The sequence below is a fragment of the Orcinus orca genome, chromosome 17, assembly GCF_937001465.1.
Source record: "Orcinus orca chromosome 17, mOrcOrc1.1, whole genome shotgun sequence".
Taxonomy (NCBI): domain Eukaryota; kingdom Metazoa; phylum Chordata; class Mammalia; order Artiodactyla; family Delphinidae; genus Orcinus; species Orcinus orca.
The window spans coordinates 40294174-40316488 of record NC_064575.1 but is presented as its reverse complement, the minus strand read 5'-3'; the positions used below and the strand labels follow the sequence as shown (position 1 = coordinate 40316488).

General features: G+C 40.4%; 2 protein-coding genes and 1 pseudogene across 2 annotated transcripts in view; all 3 read left to right on the top strand.

Moving 5' to 3' along the window:
• The window catches only part of LOC125961761 (UDP-N-acetylglucosamine--peptide N-acetylglucosaminyltransferase 110 kDa subunit-like), a 149917-nt gene extending 143181 nt beyond the window's left edge, over positions 1 to 6736 (top strand). The window contains exon 2 of the mRNA XM_049700656.1: positions 6419 to 6736. The gene's annotated coding sequence lies outside the window, so the exon portion shown is untranslated. The remainder of the gene's footprint in view (positions 1 to 6418) is intronic.
• Positions 2957 to 3593, top strand: LOC125961769 (UDP-N-acetylglucosamine--peptide N-acetylglucosaminyltransferase 110 kDa subunit-like). The gene has a single exon (XM_049700662.1). The coding sequence runs from the start codon at positions 3005 to 3007 to the stop codon at positions 3584 to 3586; it is 582 nt and encodes a 193-aa protein (XP_049556619.1). The 5' UTR covers positions 2957 to 3004; the 3' UTR covers positions 3587 to 3593.
• Positions 4148 to 6736, top strand: LOC125961764 (UDP-N-acetylglucosamine--peptide N-acetylglucosaminyltransferase 110 kDa subunit-like; annotated as a pseudogene).
• Positions 6737 to 22315: the final 15579 nt, after the last annotated feature.

Genomic DNA, 22315 nt, shown 5'->3' with positions numbered 1-22315 from the left:
TTATAATTATTATGCATTCTAGATGGAATAATCATTTTATCATTTTAAAATGTCTTTGTCGCTAGTAAAAATTTTCGTCTTAAAATGTAATTTTTTTCTGATATTTTCTTAGCCACTCCAGTTTTGTTGTTGTTGTTTTGTTTTGTTTTTACTGTTATGGTATATCTATTCCAACCCTTTTACACTTCACCTATATATTTTCTTGTGTTTTTTTTTTTTGTAACATCTTTATTGGGGTATAATTGCTTTACAAAGGTGTGTTAGTTTCCGCTTTATAACAAAGTGAATCAGTTACACACACGTACATATGTTCCCATATCTCTTCCCGCTTGCATCTCCCTCCCTCCCACCCTCCCTATCCCACCCCTCCAGGCGGTCACAAAGCACCGAGCTGATATCCCTGTGCTACGCGGCTGCTTCCCAATAGTTATCTACCTTACGTTTGTTAGTGTATATATGTCTATGCCTCTCTCCCACTTTGTCACAGATCACCCTTCCCCCTCCCCATATCCTCAAGTCCGTTTTTGATTGAATGCTGGCTATTTTATTTGGCTTTTTTTTTTTTCTCAGTGGAAACGTTGTTTTGCTTCAAAATATTTTATTCTACCTGGAAGTAACAAATCTTCAAATTACAATTTTTTAAATGCTTTCAAATATCAATACTATAGATGTCACAAAATCTAGAAAAATGACATTTAAAAATTAACTACTGCCAGATGTGTCTCTATAAAACTTTTCCCCCACTCTTTTAGCTATATATTCTTTAACTGCCTCCTCATACGACAGTTTATGTATTTTCGAAATAAAATTTTAAGAAATAAACTTTGTAGTTTTTAGACATAGATTTCTTGTACCATGGTTGATTAGAATTTGCTTCTAGTTATTAATAGTTTAGAAAAGTTTATTTCAGCTTCACAATTTATTATTGATAATGTCACATTAATTTTCATTGTTAACTTTGAGAAAACCTCTATGGATTACTTCCTCATAAGTATTTACTATTATAAATGCATTACTGATTTCAGTACTGCTATAGGTTTGTGCATTACAGGGATTCTGATAAAATACTCATTCACACCATTCCATTACACACATTGTTGACGGAGTATATTCATTCATTCATTTATTTATTTATTTATTTATTTATTTATTTATTTTTGGCTGTGTTGGGTCTTCGTTGCTGTGCGCAGGCTTTCTCTACTTGCAGAGACTGGGGGCTACTCTTTGTTGCGGTGCACAGGCTTCTCATTGCGGTGGCTTCTCTTGTTGCAGAGCACGGGCGCTAGGCACGGAGGCTTCAGTAGTTGTGGCTCGCAGGCTCAATAGTCGTGGCTCACGGGCTCTAGAGCGCAGGTTCCGTAGTTGTGGCACACTGGCTTAGTTGCTCCGTGACATGTGGGATCTTCCCGGACCAGGACTCGAACCCTTGTCCCCTGCATTGGCAGGTGGCTTCTTAACCACTGTGCCATCAGGGAAGCCCCTGGAGTATATTCTTGACAGAAGAAAATTTCCGTTTTGACTAAGCATTAATGAGAACTGAATCTTTGACTTATCTTTCACATGCCTGATGATTGAAATAATTTTCCACAGATTAGCTTCTGGTTTTGTACTTTTCAGTTCTTTTTTTCTTCTTCAAACGCACATGCTTTGAGAGCTGTGAAGTGCAAGACATGGCTATATTGTAAGGTGGTGTTTGTCCTTATGCTTCTGTGTCTTGTGCTAGTTAAGTCAGTAGAGTAGTCAGTATGAGTACTGGAAGTTATTCCTGTAATGGGATAGTATATAGTCAATTACATATGGCGGTGTCTGAAAATCACATAATAGCCTCACTTAAAACATCTCCCTAGGGCTTCCCTGGTGGCGCAGTGGTTGAGAGTCCACCTGCCAACGCAGGGGACACGGGTTCGTGTCCCGGTCCGGGAAGATCCCACATGCCGTGGAGCGGCTAGGCCCGTGAGCCATGGCCGCTGAGCCTGTGCGTCCAGAGCCTGTGCTCCACAACGGGAGAGGCCACAACAGTGAGAGGCCCGCGTACCACAGAAAAAAGAAAATCTCCTTAGCCAAATTTCAAAAAAGCCTGTGGCCATTCCAATATGATCCAACATAGCGGAGTATGATAGAAGGAAAATTGGCAAAGAAAGAGACGCTGGTCTTACCTGATGGAAGTTAAAATATCTCACTTTTGACAATTTTGCAAAAACCTATAATTCCACGAACTAATTTCTAGGGTTCTTCATAGGACCTAAAAAGGAACCCATAGAGTTGTGGAACAACAATAGAAGCTGCTGTGATGGAAGCCCAGGCACCCCAACAAAGAGTAGCCCCCGCTCGCCGCAACTAGAGAAAGTCTGCACGCAGCATTGAAGACCCAATGCAGCCAAAATAAAAATAAATAAATAAAGATAAATAAATTTATTTTTAAAAAAGTAATACTCAGGTTTGAGGCATGAGAAGTATGATGAGGAGAAATTAGCTAATCCTTTCAGAACTTTTAAAATATCAAACTCAGTCTCTAAGATTTTAGCATTATATGCAACAACGGTTACTTATTAGTGGTTTGGGAAGGCCAATTTAAAATTTTCTGATCTTACTGTATTGAAATTCACGGCCCTAATGTTTTCCACATTGACTACATGAATGATGAAGTAAAGTCAATCATGTATTTCCTTCCCAACTGGACAGAAAACAAAATTTTAAACAGTGTTTGGACTACTGACTTTTGATTTCTTCTAAGGCAAGTGTATAGGTAATTTTTATTCCCTGATTAGGAGAAAAATGGTGGAAGGGGGCAGGGTTAAGAATTAAGATTTCAAGAGCGTGAGAGGTAGATGGCCAACCAGAGTTCCTAAGGTTCGGTGCCTGTAACTGTTGCCGCCGCTTAAGCCTACCAAAGCAGTGGTATGGCTGCTGCCCTCGTATTTGCTACCTCTAGAAACATTCTTGCCAGTAGTGGCGGCAGCGGTACTCAATTACCCCCTTTTCTCACTCTCTCCAGAAGCTCCAGATGGCGTCTTCTGTGGGCAACGTGGCCGACAGCACAGAACCAACGAAACGTATGCTTTCCTTCCAAGGGTTAGCTGAGTTGGCACATCGAGAGTATCAGGCAGGAGATTTTGAGGCAGCTGAGAGACACTGCATGCAGCTGTGGAGACAAGAGCCAGACAATACTGGAGTACTTTTATTACTTTCATCTCTACACTTCCAGTGTCAAAGGCTGGACAGATCTGCCCACTTTAGTACTCTGGCAATTAAACAGAACCCTCTTCTGGCAGAAGCCTATTCGAATTTGGGGAATGTGTACAAGGAAAGAGGGCAGTTGCAGGAAGCGATTGAGCATTACCGGCATGCATTGCATCTCAAACCAGATTTCATCGATGGTTATATTAACCTGGCAGCCGCTTTGGTAGCAGCAGGCGACATGGAAGGGGCAGTACAAGCTTACGTCTCTGCTCTTCAGTGCAATCCTGATTTGTACTGTGTTCGCAGTGACCTGGGGAACCTGCTCAAAGCCCTGGGTCGCTTGGAAGGAGCCAAGGCATGTTATTTGAAAGCAATGGAGATGCAACCGAACTTTGCAGTAGCTTGAAGTAATCTTGGCTGTGTTTTCAATGCACAAGGGGAGATTTGGCTTGCAATTCATCACTTTGAAAAGGCTGTCACCCTTGACCCCAATTTTCTGGATGCTTATATCAATTTAGGAAATGTCTTGAAAGAGGCACGGATTTTTGACAGAGCTGTGGCAGCTTACCTTTGTGCCCTAAGCTTGAGCCCAAATCATGCAGTGGTACATGCCAACCTGGCTTGTGTATACTATGAGCAAGGCCTGATAGATCTGGCAATAGACACCTACAGGCGAGCTATTGAATTGCAACCACATTTCCCTGATGCTTACTGCAACCTAGCCAACGCTCTGGAAGAGAAGGGCAGTGTTGCCGAAGCAGAAGAGTGTTATAATACAGCTCTGCGGCTGTGTCCCACCCATGCAGACTCTCTGAATAACCTAGCCAATATCAAAGGAGACCAGGGAAACTTTGAAGAGGCAGTTCGCTTGTATTGTAAAGCATTAGAAGTCTTCCCAGAGTTTGCTGTTGCCCATTCAAATTTAGCAAGTGTATTGCAGCAGCAGGGAAAACTGCAGGAAGCTCTGATGCATTATAAGGAGGCTGTTCGAATCAGTCCTACCTTTGCTGATGCCTATTGTAACATGGGAAACACTCTAAAGGAGATGCAGGATGTTCAGGGAGCCTTGCAGTGTTATACTCGTGCCATTCAGATTAACCCTGCACTTGCGGATGCCCACAGCAATCTGGCTTCCATTCACAAGTATTCAGGGAATATTCCAGAAGCAATTGCTTCTTATCGCACTGCTCTGAAGCTTGAACCTGATTTTCCTGACGCTTATTGTGATTTGGCTCATTGCCTGCAGATTGTCTGTGATTGGACAGACTATGATGAGCGAATGAAGAAGTTGGTCAGCATTGTGGCTGACCAGCTGGAGAAGAATAGGTTGCCTTCTGTGCAGCCTCATCATAGTATGCTCTATCCTCTTTCTCATGGCTTCAGGAAGGTTCTCATGGCTGAGAGCCATGGGAACCTCTGCTTGGATGAGATCAGTGCCCTTCATAAACCACCGTACGAACATCCAAAAGACTTGAAACTCAGTGATGGTCGACTGCGTGTAGGATACGTGAGTTCTGACTTTGGGAATCATCCTACTTCTCATCTTATGTAGTCTATTCCAGGCATGCACAATCCTGATAAATTTGAGGTATTCTGTTATGCCCTGAGCCCAGATGATGGCACAAACTTCCGAGCGAAGGTGATGGCAGAAGCCCATCATTTCATTGATCTTTCTCAGATTCCATGCAATGGGAAAGCAGCTGATCGCATCCATCAAGATGGTATACACATCCTTGTAAATATGAATGGTTATACCAGGGGTGCTCGAAATGAACTCTTTGCTCTCAGGCCAGCTCCTATTCAGGCAATGTGACTGGGCTACCCTGGGACCAGTGGCGTGCTTTTCATGGATTATATCATCACTGATCAGGAAACTTCACCTGCTGAAGTTGCTGAGCAGTATTCTGAGAAACTGGCTTATATGCCCCATACTTTCTTTATTGGTGATCATGCTAATATGTTCCCTCACCTGAAGAAGAAGGCAGTCATCGATTTTAAGTCCAATGGGCACATTTATGACAATCGGATTGTGCTGAATGGCATCGACCTCAAAGCATTTCTTGATAGTCTCCCAGATGTGCAGATTGTCGAGATGAAATGTCCTGATGGAGGAGACAACGCAGACAGCAGTAATACGGCTCTTAATATGCCTGTCATTCCTATGAATATTATTGCAGAGGCAGTTATTGAAATGATTAACAGAGGACAAATTCAGATAACAATTAATGGATTCAGTCTTAGCAATGGACTGGCAACTACCCAGATCAACATTAAGGCTGCCACTGGAGAGGAGGTTCCCCGTACCATTATTGTAACCACACGTTCTCAGTACGGGTTACCGGAAGATGCCATTGTGTACTGTAACTTCAATCAGTTATATAAAATTGACCCATCTACTTTGCAGATATGGGCAAATATCCTGAAGCGTGTTCCCAATAGTGTACTGTGGCTGTTGCGTTTTCCAGCAGTAGGAGAACCTAATATTCAACAGTATGCACAAAATATGGGCCTTCCCCAGAAGCGTATCATGTTTTCACCTGTTGCTCCTAAAGAGGAACATGTTCGGAGAGGCCAGCTGGCTGATGTCTGCTTGGACACTTCACTCTGTAATGGACACACCACAGGGATGGATGTCCTTTGGTCAGGGACACCCGTGGTGACTATGCCAGGAGAGACTCTTGCTTCCCGAGTTGCAGCTTCCCAGCTCACTTATTTAGGCTGTCTTGAGCTTATTGCTCAAAATAGACAAGAATATGAAGACATAGCTGTGAAACTGGGAACTGATCTAGAATACCTGAAGAAAATTCGTGGCAAAGTCTGGAAGCAGAGAACATCTAGCCCTCTGTTCAACACCAAACAATACACAATGGACCTAGAGCGGCTCTATCTACAGATGTGGGAGCATTACGCAGCTGGCAACAAACCTGATCACATGATTAAGCCTGTTGAAGTCACTGAGTCGGCCTAAATAATGACTGTGTGCACAGGAGAATTACCCTGTACCTGAGCCTCAACCTTCTGGGGGAAAGGGAACTACTTTTTCCTTATCTGTACAATACCATGCTGCAGATGGGTGACAGTCAATGATAAGAAATAGCACAGCCAGACTTGCTTCCTGCATGATCACGATCACGATAGGGAGAGACACAAGAGATGGGAAACTGCTGTTGCACAAGGAGTCTCCATAGAATTTTGCAGCAGTCAGGTGTCTGGAAGGTCTGGAAGGTAAGTCTGGAAGGTCTGATCTCCCTTGGTCTTCCATGGGATGGATGGTTAGTGTGGAAGGGAGATAGAGATTGCCCAGCCGTTTTGTGATTATCATGGATTGATCGAGTCTTCTGAATTAATATTTTTCTTTATATTTTGGGTATTGGAGCTTTTAAAAATGTTTGGTTTTGGGTATTTGTATTCATGTGAAGTGTGTATGATTCTCTTGAGATAAGCTTTTAAGCTAAAATATTCCTTGTTTTAGTTTCTGAACTCTACAGATAAATGGGGACTTTGCTGGTGTAGTCTTTTTATAGGTTTTATAAACCACTTGAGCCTATATCAGTCATTTTAGTTTCTGACATAATGTTTGGAACTATCAGTGCTTTGTTGGTTTATAGATGATGGCTTCAATTCTTTTCCTGGTCCGTTTCCTTCTTCCCTTCCCCCCACTTTAAAAATTCTCCTGTAACTTGGCTAACAAAAAACCAAGTCTGATTCAAAACCTCCCAGAGTGTTTCTCTTAACCGCATCATCTGGTGCCAAATGAAGATTCTTAGGAGTGATTACTAATTCTGAAGGGCACAGTTGTGGTACTGTCACTGATGATAATAATAATGGATTTTTGGCCTAGAGTTTTGACCTATTTCACCAGTGTTTTACCGTTGACTGCCCCTCTATGCTGCTTCCAAAAGTGATAGTGTGTGTTAAGATTTTTACATTCACTTCTAAAGTTTTTTTTTTTTTTTAGTGAGTCCTGTTCTTCCTTTTTCTTTCAGCAGAAATGAAATCCCAGGTAAGTATAAGTATTCAAATATTTGATCAGTAAGTCACAGTTATCTCCAGTACATTAAATAACTTTCATCAAAAAACATGTTATAGGTAAAAAGCTCTGAAGGACCAGCTATGTATATGATAATTATGTTTCAGACCTTCTAGGGTATTATATATAATAACTTGTCTTCTGGACGTGGTCTTGAAGTCTTTATGGATTCAGCCTCAGTAGTAGTGAACTGCACTGCTAATTGGTTTGGAGTACAAATTAGACTTTAGCCCTCCTGGAGGTTGAGTTTTTGGTATTGAATACCATAGGAATGAAATTATTGTATGTCAATAAAGGATTGAGGGCTTGAGGCTTAAACAAGGCAACATATGTGTGGGAAGCAGTCAGCCTTGAGAGCAGGTAAGGACATGCTAGGCATGCTGCCGCTGCTCGAAGGGACTGTCCCTACTTGTTCCCCTCCTTGTTCCATTCCATGGGAGATAAATCACCAGGGCCCAGAGATCAGAAAGAATGTAAAATGAGACAAGCAAAGCTGTCTCCCCCCTGCACATGCAGGTTATTTTTGATGCTTCTGGGTTTATGGGTTTTCTCCCAGGGAAGTTAACCTTGAGCGGAGACAGTCTGTAGATAATGTAAACCACCATCTGGCAACCTTCCGATTTCTAGTCTAGATAATCTGCAACTGTAGCATAATAAAATTTGCCTTGCAGCCATCAGTTGTCTTGGTCCTTCTGACCCCATCCGTCGGTGCTACTTCAGTTCCTTACCCCTTCCCTTCTGACCCTGGGCGGTGAGATCCTCTTTCTCCGGCTGGTCCGCGGCAAGTGGCACTCGAACAGGGACCTGAAGCGTGAAGGCAATTAAAAGAAAAAGAAAGTGCAGGTAAGAGAACCCTTATGCAAAATATGTGTGGCCACCAGTAAAAGTGGAACTAATAGAGGCATAAGGCAATAGTCAGAAGTAAAATAAGATGGGGCAAACGGGCTCAAAGAGTGTGAATTATTTGCTCAGGTTTTACTTTTGATGCTTAGAGCTCGGGGTAATAAAGTTTCTGAACTTTATTGTTGACTGAATTTTTACAGCATATCCATGGTGTATCTCCCTGGTTTCCTGATGGCGGCTCTGTTGACATAGAAATCTGGCAGAAAGTTGGAGAAGATTTAAAAAATTATTATGAGTCTCGAGGGCCTACTCATACTCCTGTTGTTACATATAGTTTGTGGAATCTGATAAAAATATGTTTAGATTCTTCTCATGATAGTGTTGATTTGAATGTAAAGTCAGAAAAACATAAGCCTCTGACAGAAGGAGAGACTGTATTATCAGCTACTGTGTCGCCACTTCCTAAACCGAAAGAGCTAATTAATTTAAATATTTTAGATGAAGAGGAACATTTTGACTTAACAGATGAGGCTTGTAAACATAAAAGAGAGAAATATCCTGAGGATGATTTTCTAATGGCTGTGATAGATAAGTCAGTGAAAAAGCTGCAGGTTAATAAGGACTGTCTTCCTCAAAAATCCACATCTGTAAAAATGCTGAGTCCCTTGCAGCGCGCTGTACAAGGAGCAATAAAACGAGGAGAAGATCCTATTTTCTGTTGTCCCGTCATAGAAAGACCTGATCCTAATAATCCTCAACAAGCTACTAGGGAGCATCAGGCTCTCCCTTTGAAAGTTTTGAAAGATTGAAAATCTGCCTGTGCTCAATATGGGCCCACTGCTCCTTTTACTACTGCTATGGTTGACAGGAGAAGCTCTTCCCCCCGCTGATTGGAAGTCTATTGCACGAGCTTGTTTAAATGGTGGAGATTATTTAATATGGAAGTTTGATTTTTATGAACGGGCTGCTGAACAAGCAGAAAAGAATGCTGCCCATAATATTCCAGTTGATTATCATATGCTGATTGGGGAAGGACAGTATCTTTCTTTACAAGATCAATTAACTTATCCTTTTGTTGCTTATCCTCAAATAAATCATTTGGCATTACAAGCCTGGAGGAAATGTCCTTCTACACACAAAACTGAAGATCTTTCAAAACTTAGACAGGGACCTGATGAACCATATGCTGATTTTGTAGATAGGTTGTCACAGGCGGTGGGGAGACTCATTGTGGACGGACTCACTGGTACAATTGTAGTTAAGCAACTTGCTTTTGAAAATGCTAATAATGAGTGTCAGGCTGCGATTCGACCTTGGAGAAAACGGGGAACATTGGAGGATTATATTCACCTTTGTGCAGACATTGGGCCTACTTATATACAGGGTGCTGCTGTGGCTGCAGCATTAACTAAAGTGGGGTTTAAAAACAATCAAAAGAAAACAAAGACTTGTTTTAAATGCGGAAAGGCAGGTCATTTTGCTAGAGAATGTAGATCTTTTAATTCTAACCCTAGTCCTTCCTTCCCTACTCAGAAACCTCCAGATGGTCAGAGAATCCCTGGTTTATGCCCTAAATGCAATAGGGGAAAACATTGGGCACAAGATTGTTGCTCAGTGGCCCACAAGGATGGGCCACCACTGTTGGGAAACTCCTCCCGGGGCCTTCCCCGGCCCCAACAAATAGTAAGGGTAATGTCTGTGTATCCTCCTCAAATTATCAATCAGACATTAACCAAAAACAAAAACATACAATATGCTCGCTCTCCAGAGCAACACCAGGAAGCGCAGGACTGGAGCTCAGTACCTCCGCCCGATATGTATTAACTCCTGAAATGGGTCCTCAGGCCCTCTCTACGGGCATCTGTGGACCTTTACGCAAGGGTTTGATAGGACTATTATTGGGAAGAAGTAGTGTCACCATGAAAGGTTTAACTATTATGCCAGGAGTCACAGATTCTGACTACGAAGGAGAAATAAAAGTCATGGCACAAACTATTAAAAATATAATAACTATTTCTCCTGGTGATAAAATTGCACAATTGCTACTTTTGCCCTTTGTACCTCATGGACAAATTTTACAACATCAAAAGAGAGAAACAAAGGCTTTTGGATCGTCTAATGCTGCCTACTGGATTCAGAAGATAGGGAGAGAACGTCCAGAAATGAAATGAACCATTAATGGAAAGGTTTTTTCAGGTTTTTTAGACACTGGAGCTGATGTCTCTGTTATGACGCAGATACACTGGCCTAAACGTTGGCCCATTAGTCCTACTATTACAGAACTTCACGGAATAGGACAAAGTTCTTCTCCTATGCAAAGTAGTCAGTTTTTATTATGGCAAGATAGTGAGGGCCATTCAGGATACTTCCAGCCTTATGTTTTGCCTGGGCTGCCTTTAAACCTCTGGGGCCGAGATATATTAAAAGAAATGGGAGTATTACTTTATAGTCCAAACTCTCAAGTCTCTAATATGATGTTGGATCAAGGATTTCTTCCCACAAAAGGGCTGGGAACAAATCAACAAGGAACTGTCTATCCTATTGATGTGAAAATAAAATATGATAGACAAGGTTTAGGTTTTTCTTAGGGCCCTTGGATTCTCCTCCACTCACTGCTGATCCAATTACTTGGCTGACTGATGACCCTGTATGGGTGGACCAATGGTCCCTCACAAAGGAGAAATGAGAAGCTGCAGAACAATTAGTACTGGAACAATTAGGGCATTTAGAAATTTCCAGTAGTCCTTGGAATACTCCTATTTTTATTATCAAGAAAAAATCTGGAAAATATAGGTTATTACAGGATCTAAGAGCTGTTAATAAAACTATGCTAATAATGGGAGCTCTTTAACCAGGCCTACCCTCTCCAACAGCCATACCACACAACTATCATCTTTAAGTTATAGATTTAAAAGATTGTTTTTTCACTATTCCTTTGTTTCCTGAAGATAGAAAACATTTTGCTTTTAGCTTGCCTGCCTTAAATTTTAAGGAACCCATGAGGAGATTTCAATGGAAAGTATTGCCTCAGGGCATGGCAAATAGTCCTACATTATGCCAAAAATATGTGGCTCGGGTCTTGACTCCTGTGAGAAAAAGGTTTCCATCGTTATATCTCATACATTATATGGGTGATATACTTTTAGCCACTGATAATATTTCTTTATTAGAGACTGCTTTTCAATTTTTACAACAGTCCTTACAATCATTTGCCTTGGTCATTGCCTCAAAAAAAATTCAAAGACAATCTCCATTTTTATATTTGGGAAAATATATTGATAACACTACTATTAGGCCTCAAAAACTGCAAATTCGAGTTGATAATTTAAAAACATTAAATGCTTTTCAAAAATTACTTGGAGATATTAATTGGCTAAGGCCTTCCTTAAAACTTACTACTGCTCAATTACAGCCTTTGTTTGATATTCTTAAAGGTGACTCAGATCCTTCTTCTTCACGCTCTATGACTCCAGAAGGATTTCAAGCTTTACAAATAGTCAATAGATCTATCAGTTCTACACAATTAACTAGAATTCATACTCACCTTCCAATTTTCTTAATAATTTGTCCAACTCCTCATGTGCCTACTGCCATCTTATGGCAAACTGTTGGAATTATTGAATAGATTCATATGAAAACTACACCCTCTAAAGTTATTAACCCTTATTATGAACTTATTAGTAATTTAATAATGCAAGGTAGAACTAGATGCTTACAACCTATAAGTATAGAACCTTCTCAAATTATTATCCCTTATTCAGTTAGTCAACAAGATTGGCTTTTTCAACATAGTAATGAATGGGGTCTTGTTCTTGCAGGATTTTCAGGTACCTTGGAATGCCATTACCCTGCTGATAAATTGATCCAATTCAGCAAACTTAACTCATATCTTTCCTTCTATAATTAGGCAACAGCCTGTTCCTCATGTACCTTTGGTTTTTACGGATGGTTCTTCTTCAGGAGTGGCTACTGTAATCATTGATGACGGAACAAACCTCATTAAAGAAACTTCCTTGACTTCAGCTCAACGTGTTGAACTGTATGCTGTCATTATGTCTTTTAAACATTTGCCTTCTATATCTTTTAATTTGTTTTCTGATAGTAAATATCTTATTAGCTTATGATTTCTTCTGAAGACTGTGAGCATAGGACATACTAATGACCCTGAATTATCATCCTCTTTTCGTTTGCTTCAACAGCTTATTCGTTCCCATGATGGTCCTGTTGCAGGTCTGTATATCCGTGCTCATTCTAACTTGCCTGGTCCATTGACTAAACTTAATGCGACTGCAGATGTTTTAACTCGATCTAAACGTGATCTTTATCCTGTACATTTTCCTCCCAAGAATAGAGTTGAAGTTACTCCTCCTCCTCAATCTCTTTTCCCTAAAGCAGGACATGTCCCAATTTACCGTACTCCTCCTTTCCGTTCGTCATGCTGTCAAGAATGGCTAATATACTGCATTCATTATCTTCATACTCTTGCTACTCATGGTCCATGTCCTGGACACCCTCATAATAGGGTAAGTTATGATCAAACTGCTTCACAAGCAGCACAGCAGTTGTGCTTTTACACCATCAGTCGGCGGCTACATTACACACACAATTTTCCCTTACTCGTGAAGCGGCCCGACAAATTGTTAAGCAATGCCCACAATGCTTACCTCACCTTCCTGTTCCACATTATGTTGTTAATCCTCGTGGATTATTACCTAGACATTTATGGCAAATGGATGTTACTCATATCCCGTCTTTTGGGAAATTACAGTTTGTTCATGTCACTATCGACACTTATTCTGGTTTCCTCTGTGCTACAGCACAGACCGGAGAAGCTACTAAACATGTTATCACTCATTTATTACACTGTTTTGCTTCCATGAACATTCCCAAAATTATTAAAACAGATAATGGGCCCGCTGCTTTTGCAACATTTTGTAATTCATTACAAAATTACCCATATTACAGGCATTCCATATAACCCTCAAGGACAAGGTATTTTAGAACGTGCAAATAGATCTTTAAAGCTAACTATTGAAAAAATATAAAGGGGGGAATTGTATAGAACAACGCCACATAACCTTACAAATCATGCTCTGTTTATTTTAAATGTTCTCACTGTTGACAAATTTGGCTGCTCTGCAGGGGGAAGGTTGGTGGCTGAGCCAAGATTGGCCTCTCAATCTCCGGAGGTCCTCTGGAAAGATCCATTAACCAGCACTTGGTGTGGTCCTGATCCTGTGTTGATTTGGGGACGTGGTCACGTGTGTATCTTTCCCAGATCAGCGCCTGGACCTTGCTGGCTTCCTGAGCGCTTAGTCAAGCAAATAGATGGCTCGCCACAGCTCACAACTAGTTCAGAAGATGAAGAAACTCTGCATCTCTCCCGAAAATTTGACAGTGTTGATTCAGAAGAAGAAAAAGAAGAGGAGAGCACTTGCCAGGACGACTCAAAGGAGTGATGTTCCAACTTGGGGACAAATTAAACAACTGGTTTCATGAGCTCAAGAGTCAGTGAAACAACAGAATAATCCTGTTACACCTGTAACTGTATTTTTGGCTATGTTGGCAACTATTTCATGTGTTCCCTCTGTTAATGCAGCAACTTACTGGGCCTATGTACCTGATCCTCCACTATTACAACCCATATCTTGGTCTGAAGCAGAGTTTCCTGTATTTTACAATGATAAGTGTTTATGGGCCTCTTATTGGGAATATAAAACAAATCAATATGTCTGTAAATTATACTAACTGGTTTAGTACCCATCCTGTCTGTCTTAGCCCATTGAATCTGGAAACTGGATGTGTAAAGGCTATTAGTTATGAGCATACAGATGTTTATGAGGGAACGGATCAATCAATTAGTTTGTCAGGCTCTCCAGGCATCCTTCGTTTTACAGGAACCAACATTACTCTTACATGCCCGGCTACAGCTGACGAGAGTATCTTAAGGATACCATCATTTGGTATAAAATGGGCAAGCTATTAATATTAGAGGTCAAATCTCATACGCCTCACCACTTAGGGATTCCGCTATTACTATAGCCAAGGTTACAGGTGAAGATTCAGGAAATTATTTCTGTATGAAGCGTTTACTTGGAGGACAAGGGATACTTATAGCTGGACATAAGGTTACTATTCTTAACAGAAAATCAAAAAATCAATTTCCTCCTTTTATGACCGTTAACTTTCCTGGATCCACTTTTGAACGTTGCAGTGCATCTTCGAATAATAACCAAATATGGTGTACTATAGATTATACCAAGGTGTCAATTCTTATCTCTTCTTTTCCCATCATAGATAGGTTTATCACATTTCAAAAGAACTGGGATATATGGAAACTAGCTCTAACTTATTCCAATACACCTGTTATAACTTGTGTTGCTCCTCCATATACACTTTTGTTTGGTTCTATTAACATTGGTAATTCTTCCAAAGGAGGATATAATATTAGCTGTGTTAATTGTATTTTTAGCAGTTGTATGTTCCCTTCTGCAGGAACGCAATCTGTGCTTATACTAAAGCAACCCATATATGTTATGGTGCCTGTACATCTGAGAGAACCTTGGTATGAAGATACTGGAGTACAGGCATGGGTGGAACTCTCTAAAGCCTTGCAGAGAAGGAGACGCTTTCTTGGGTGGCTAATAGTAAGTTTACTTGCCTCGGCTGCTCTGTCTGCTACCCTGGCTACTGCCGGTCTTGCTCTTTCACAGAGTATTCATCATGCTCACTTTGCTAATCAGTTATCTCAACATACCAGTCTTGCTTTATCTTTACAAAGTCACATATATTTACGGATTAATAACAAGTTAGATGAATTTAAAAACGCAATTTTGGGGATTGGAGATCAGATGGCAGCATTAAAATTGAGGATGCATCTAGCTTGTCATGCAAAGTATACATGGATGTGTGTTACTCCTTAAAAGTACAATGACTGTATTTGGGAATGGGAAAAAGTAAAAATGCATCTGCTGAGTGTTTGGTCAGATAATAATATTAGTCTTGATCTTAAGAAAGTAAATGCTGAAATTCAGGATATACAAAATGCACATATTGATGATATTTCGCCAGAAGATGTAATTCAAACTTTACTGGATCATTTAAAGTGGTTAAACCCTCAGTCTTGGATTACCGGAAGGTTGTCAGGATTTATTACCCTGGCCATAATTTGCCTATTATTGATATTAATCTTCTCATGTCTGTTTCGTATCCTCATGCAACAGTACACTACTCTCGGCACTAAACTTCATGGAATTATTTTGCAGCAAAAGTTAAAAAATAAAAAGGGGACCTGTGGGAAGCAGTCAGCCTTGAGAGCAGGTAAGGACATGCCAGGCATGCCGCCGCTGCTCGAAGGGACTGTCCCTACTTGTTCCCCTCCTTTCTCCTTTCCATGGGAGATAAATCACCAGGGCCCAGAAATCAGAAAGAATGTAAAATGAGACAAGCAAAGCTGTCTCCCCCATGCACATGCAGGTTATTTTTGATGATTCTGGGTTTATGGGTTTTCTCCCAGGGAAGTTAACCTTGAGCCGAGACAGTCTGTAGATAATGTAAACCACCATCTGGCAGCCTTCCTTTTTCTAGTCTAGATAATCTGCAACTGTAGCATAATAAAATTTGCCTTGCAACCATCAGTTGTCTTGGTCCTTCTGACCCCATCCATCGGTGCTACTTCAGTTCCTTACCCCTTCCCTTCTGACCCTGGGGGGTGAAATCCTCTTTCTCCGGCTGGTCCGCGGCACACATGAATATATGTTTTTGTCTTGCTGTACTGCACCTGTGCTGTCTAGTAACAGATATTTTGTCTGCTAGTAGTGTTCTAGATTATGTCTTTCCAAAGCGCTGAGGCAGTGCACCTATTCTGTAGTTGCAGCTGATGCCTGAATGTAGCCTAGCTGACAAATTATTGATTAATAAGAACTTGAATTTCTGAAAGATTTGTACTGTTAACCAAAATCTGAGCAAGGAGTCTCAAATGTAATTCTTAGCCAGAATTACATGTTAATGAACCATTTAACAGTGTGAATCAAGGAACATCAGTGTAAGGATTTCTTTTAATTTATTTTTTACCTGCTTGAGATATCAGTTAAAGTTTGCCAGCTTTGTTGCAGATGAACGGACGTTTGAAGTTCACCAAACTATTTAATGTGGGATAGGATAATAGACTTCCAGCGCCCTCAAGGCTGTGACCTTGCAGCCATTTTACATAGCACATCCTCCTCCTATAGGGATGAACCTTTCCCTGGCCCAAAAAGTAGCAGCTCTGTTGAAGCTTTGCTTATTGTAACAGGCTTTTGTTTCCAGGTTACATGTCTGTGGAAGACTTAATTCTAATAGAGATATAGATATTACTGGAAACTAATTGTTTTTTCTATTATACTCTGATTTATCAAAAAAGTAAAACATTTAAACTGTGCTACAGAAATTCAGAAGTTGTCTTGCAATCTTTAAACAATAAATGAATGAGTTGCCCTTAAAAAAAAAAAGAATTAAGCAGTTAGGCTTTGTGGGACATATACAGTTTCTGTAACTTCTCCTACCCTTTTATCTTCAACAACCTTTCTAGACGTGAGACATTATTAGCTCATAGTCCCACAGATCCAGGATGAGAGCCTGATTTGATTTGTGGCCATTATTTGCCGATTCCTGCTCTGCGTCCTTACTGAGGAGGGGGACCATGTTTGAGTAATCACTTCTTTGAATCAACTGTTGGTCTTCTGGGGCTTGTCCTTACTCTCCTACAGTCTCTAATCAACATGGCATCCAGAGAAATCTTGTTAAAACATAAGTGAGATCATGTCACTTAAGTCTCTTCAATGGCTCCTTCACAGGAAAAGCAAAGTTCTCAAAGTGCGTCCACAGCCCTAGAAATGTGGGCCTCTTTTTCCTGTCTGACTGTTTCCTTCTCTCCACTTTGCTCCCTCTGTTTTCCACATACTGACATCCTTTCTGCTCCTTGGATACTCCAAGCCCACTCTTGCCTCATTGCCTTTCCATCTGACTGTTCCCTCTGCTTGTACTATTCACTTCCCAGATATGCACCTTGCTCCCTCTCACAACCTTAAGTTCCCTCTTATATTTATCTTCCCCAGAAAGCCCTCATCGATCACTTAGTTTCAGATCACAGCCTCCTCCTACCAGCTAACATTCTCCATCTCCCTTCCCCGCTTGCTGTTTTTCTCCAACACTTACCTGATATACTATTCTATCCATTTAATTTTTATTTACATATTTAAAACTTTGATTTTTTTTTTTTTCGGTACGCAGGCCTCTCACTGTTGTGGCTCTCCAATTGTGGAGCACAGGCTCCGGACGCACAGGCTCAGCGGCCATGGCTTACGGGGCTAGCCGCTCCGCGGCATGTGGGATATACCTGGACCGGGGCACGAACCTGTGTCCCCTGCATCGGCAGGGGGACTTTCAACCACTGTGCCACCAGGGAAGCCCTATACTTATGATTTTATATTTGCTTATTTACTTTTGTCTCCCCCCTCAGCTCAAGAGAGACTATATTCATCTGTGTTAATCACTGCTGTGTTTCCTGAACATGCCTATACATCATACTGAAGAATGGTGCCAGAAATTTGGTAAGAGATCAATCAATTTTCTTGGCTGGATGAAGAAATGTGTTCATAAATTAATGAACAGATCTTCGGGGCTTCTGACTTGAGGACTAATGGGAAGAGGATGGCAAATGGTTGGGACAGGGTACTGCAAGAAGTAATATTTGGAGTACTCTGATAGTTATCCTAACAGATAAGATTGTGTTCACTTAAGTAGTTCTAATGAGAGAGCTGGGAACTAGGGACACACAGCATTAAGGTTTTTATAATGCATTCTGTAGAGTTCTTTTTAAGTCTGTACAAATATCATTGAAAATATATGCATACAAATACACCTCTGTTACTTTACTCAGCGCTTTACGAGAGCCCCTCAAGGAAGGGGTAGTAGCAACTCTCAGTATCCTTCCTTTATGATGAGCTTAATTTATTCAAAGTTACATCATAATTTATTTGTAACTGTGAAACTAGACTTAGTTATTGAATAGACCCTCCCTAGAAACGTATGACATTAATAAAACCAACAAAACTTTGTTCAGTTTCCAATGATAAGACACACTACAGACTCAATTATGGGCCATCCAGTTTAATGAAGGGAAGAATTGATTGAACAAATATAGAGCAAACAGAATATGAAGTTTTATCCTCCATTAATATTAGTAACGGATAGTGTGGGCTCCAATGCCTTCAAGATAGCTTGAGACCATCATCTCTGTGTCATGGGCAGGGGGATGTTCAGCCAGGATGTCTTTCACTGTCACTGAGAAAAATTTCCATAATATATAATGATACCTACTGAAACTGATATGGGGCATTTGGGTAATAAGGAATCCATTAGCATATTTTTCCGGAAGTCTTGACTACAAAATGAAGACAGTAGATTTGGACACTTTCAGCCATGAAGAAGTTGTTTGGATATTCATCTTTATGCCTAATGAAATAAGCTTATTTCATCTCTGCAGCTTCCCATATACCATTTTCCCACCTCTGTTTTATGTTTAGAAAGACTTTTAGAAATTGAAAGTCAAGTTAAATGGGGAGGGTGGGAGGGAGGGAGACGCAAGAGGGAGGACATATGGGAACATATGTTTATGTATGACTGATTCGCTTTGTTATGGGGCAGAAACTAACACACCATTGTAGAGCAATTATACCCCAATAAAGATGTTAAATAAATAAATAAATAAATAAATAAATAAAAAAGTCAAGTTAAAAAGTGAGTGACAACTTAAATGATATATGGAATATTTTGCTGACTTACAAGAGCATGCAGAATTAAATATGACCCAGTTCAAATGTTTATTTTCACGTGTATGTTGAGGTGGCGTTTTCAAGGTGCCAGAAAATGAGAGTTCACCTTCCAGTGTGTGTTACCAGTTCTGTTCATTGCACAGAATCATCTTCATAAAACATAGTGTTTTCTATGTACCTGGTATATATCTCAATTAGTTTGAAGAATTTCTCAGATACCTCTTAATATGTAGTGCTCCAATTCCAATCTTGCCATGTCCTGTACCAGTGACACAGCACACAGGAGTTTTATTTCTCTTTATTTCTCTGGGTTGTTCAGAACCCAATGAAAGAACAATGGAATGGAATCAAAGAGATCAGGGTTCTTGTCCCAGATTTACCATAAAATAATTGTGTCCTCTTAGGAAAATTATAGTCATTCTAGGTCCCTTTTCTTTACTTTGACAGAGCTGCACTAGATGACCCCAAATAATATAGCACTCTTTCAGTAGTAGCTTAGATGTTATTGGTATTCTGAAACAAATGAAAACAATGACACATGGAGCTGTGCAACATCTCTGTAACTCTGTTGTCTTAGAGTTGCCTCCATTTTACAGATGATAAGATGACTGTGCATAGAAGTAGATGTTTGGAACCAGCGGTTCCAAAGTAAGTGGAGGTAAACTGCAAATTTCCTTCCTTCCTGAAGCTCACTTAGCCAAAACATAGGCTTCTGAATATTAAGCTGTAAAGCATATTATCAGTACATTTTAAAAGAAGCTATTCTTCTAGGATTTCCAATTAATAGCAGGAGGTATTGAAATTCTTAAAAGATCATCTAATTTTGTGAGATTTACAGCTTTCTTTTCCTGTCAAACAAGTTGTATTAGTGCCAGACAATCATCTGAGCTTCTGGATGCTTCTCTGAACCTCTTGAAGTTTTCTTCTTGCTATCTGAAATTCATGCCAGATAAGCCTTTTTCTAGAGTGTATGTACAGACTTGTGTATTTTTATATAGGAAAGCGATGCAGTGAGTTAAGTCGGGGGTTAAGCCCTCATTCTCAGAGTGGTATTGAGCTCCTGGTGAAATATAATCATCATTTCCTCGGAATCGAAAAGCAGTTATCTCAGGTGTATAATCCCATTAACTATTTATACATTTACATATGATACATGGATTCATTGTACCTACGAGGTGTGTTCTCTTTGGGAAGTACAAAGCTCTTAGAGACATAGGTTGTTCATTTTTTTGCTTTCCCACAAATACTGTGACCCTTTAAGCAGGAAGGTCTATATTTTACTAACATCTAGAACCAGCAGTTAACACGGTGTCTAAGATGTAGTCAATAAATATGAAATAGATAAATGAACACATTTTTATGTAAGGGCCAGGACATGGACAAATAGAAATTTTTCATTTTCAGTCACAAAACAACAACAGACATAATAATGATACAGACAACAAGTGCTATGGTCATTCAAAGAAGGCATAGAATAGATAGAAGGATCTCCTCTATGGCACAGGGAACTATACTCAATATTTTGTAATAACATCTGTATGGGGCACCTGCTCCACACCAGGCCCTATGACAGGTGCTTTCATACTTTCCCTCTTCCCCATCCTATGGGGAAAGTACCTCTGCTATAGATTTAACATTTGCCTCCCCCATTAATAACTCTTTTAAACCTTATTCACATTGCATCAAAGGGATGCTTTGATGCCCTGCTGAGGTCTTCTCAGCAAAGTTCATGGGAATTTGGTATATGAGGATCCACAATAGCGATCCATTTCATCGGTGTCAATCTTTCTGGACAGTTTGGGTGGGAAGGACAATTCCTGAAGGTGCGATACTTCACCGCATGTACTAGCATTGGGTCTTGCTTGTGTGTGTGTCACCGACTTCAGCCTTGCTGTAGCAATAATAGCTAAGATACTGTAGAGCTGAGAGGCTATTTAAGTATTTATAGATATATACATAAGATAAAAGCACCTAACTTTTTTCTACCTATTGCTTACTTTCCACAGCAGTGTACACACCACACTTTAGGAAACAGTGATGTAGTCCAATTTGTCTTTTCATTTGAAGATGAGAAATGAAGGTCTGGAGACCTTTCATTGCTCAAGGTCATTTGAGTGTTTAAGGGCAGGACGCTGGGGTTCCTGACTTCCAGGGAACCTAACTTTTCTCTGAAATTATACTGCCCCTTAATCTCTTAGCAGTACATAAAACAAATATTGGTGACCTCGTGACATGCCAGCCCTTCGGTGAAATGGAGATCTGTGACTGGTTCTCAAACTTTTAAGAAATGGGAGTCTAGAAAAAAAAACCCAAAACAGTCATGCAAAGACTCACTGGGCTGGAAGGGGAGCCCGTGGTCGTCTAGCTCAGTGCTGGGCTGAACCCTGGATCGTCCAAGGAGGGTCTTGGAGGCCTCTCTGCAGGCCAAGTAGTCAAGGCATAAGGGGGAATCAGGCAGGTTTGCTTCTGTTTCTTCATGTTATTTTCATGTAAGATAACACTGAAAACTTCAAAAGTAACACTGGAAATGTGCTGTGCTTGTCCATTTTCATCTTATAGGTAATGACATGAAGGCTCAAAGGGGGATCATGTTTTTCTAGTTAATAACAGACAACATTCCTCATCCAGCATTCCTATAGCTTAAAAAAGCAATAGAGGCAAGTGGGTCCATGAACGTGGGTTTTGTGGTCACGCAGATTTCAACTTGCATCCCAGCAGGGCTTGAATGGAGTTTTTCTCTCCAAATTAGGCAAATTGCTTCTCCAAGGCTCATGGGGTGGTCAGTGTTGTTATAGGGGAGTGAGGTAAAAGCATTTTCTTCACCATATCCTGCCCCAGACATGTTATCTGAAAGGAAGGAAGGAAAAATGGGAGGGATATATGGAGAAAGAGGGAGGAAACTAAGGTGGCAGAGAACATTCCTAAAAGTCCTCCATGTTACTTTTGCTGTGCTTCCACACGCTCCTTGGGACCTCGCTTGCCAACAGAAATGTTGATTAAGCACTCTGGTTCTTATGTACTTTCTGCATTGGGAACACTTATAGTTAGGTTTCAGGGCTCTGAACTCCCCAAACTGGGGAACTTGTCATTAAAAGGTCCTTTTAAAAAGCACAAGTGCCCCAAAGTTTAATGGCATTAGGTTTTGGCAATGATTTCTTGAATATGACACCGAAGGCACAGGTAACAAAAGGAAAATAGAGAAATTGACTTCACGAAAATTTTTAAAACTCTGTGCATCAAGACCCTATCAACAGAGGAAAAGGGCAATCACAGAATGAGAGGAGATGTTTGGAAATCATATATCTGATAAGGGATTAATATCTAGAGTGTACAGAGAACTCCTAAAACTCAACCACAAAGCAAACAACCTGGCTAAAAAATGGGCAAAGGACTTGATTAGACATTTCTGCTAAGAAGATACATAAATGGCCCATAAACACATCAAAAG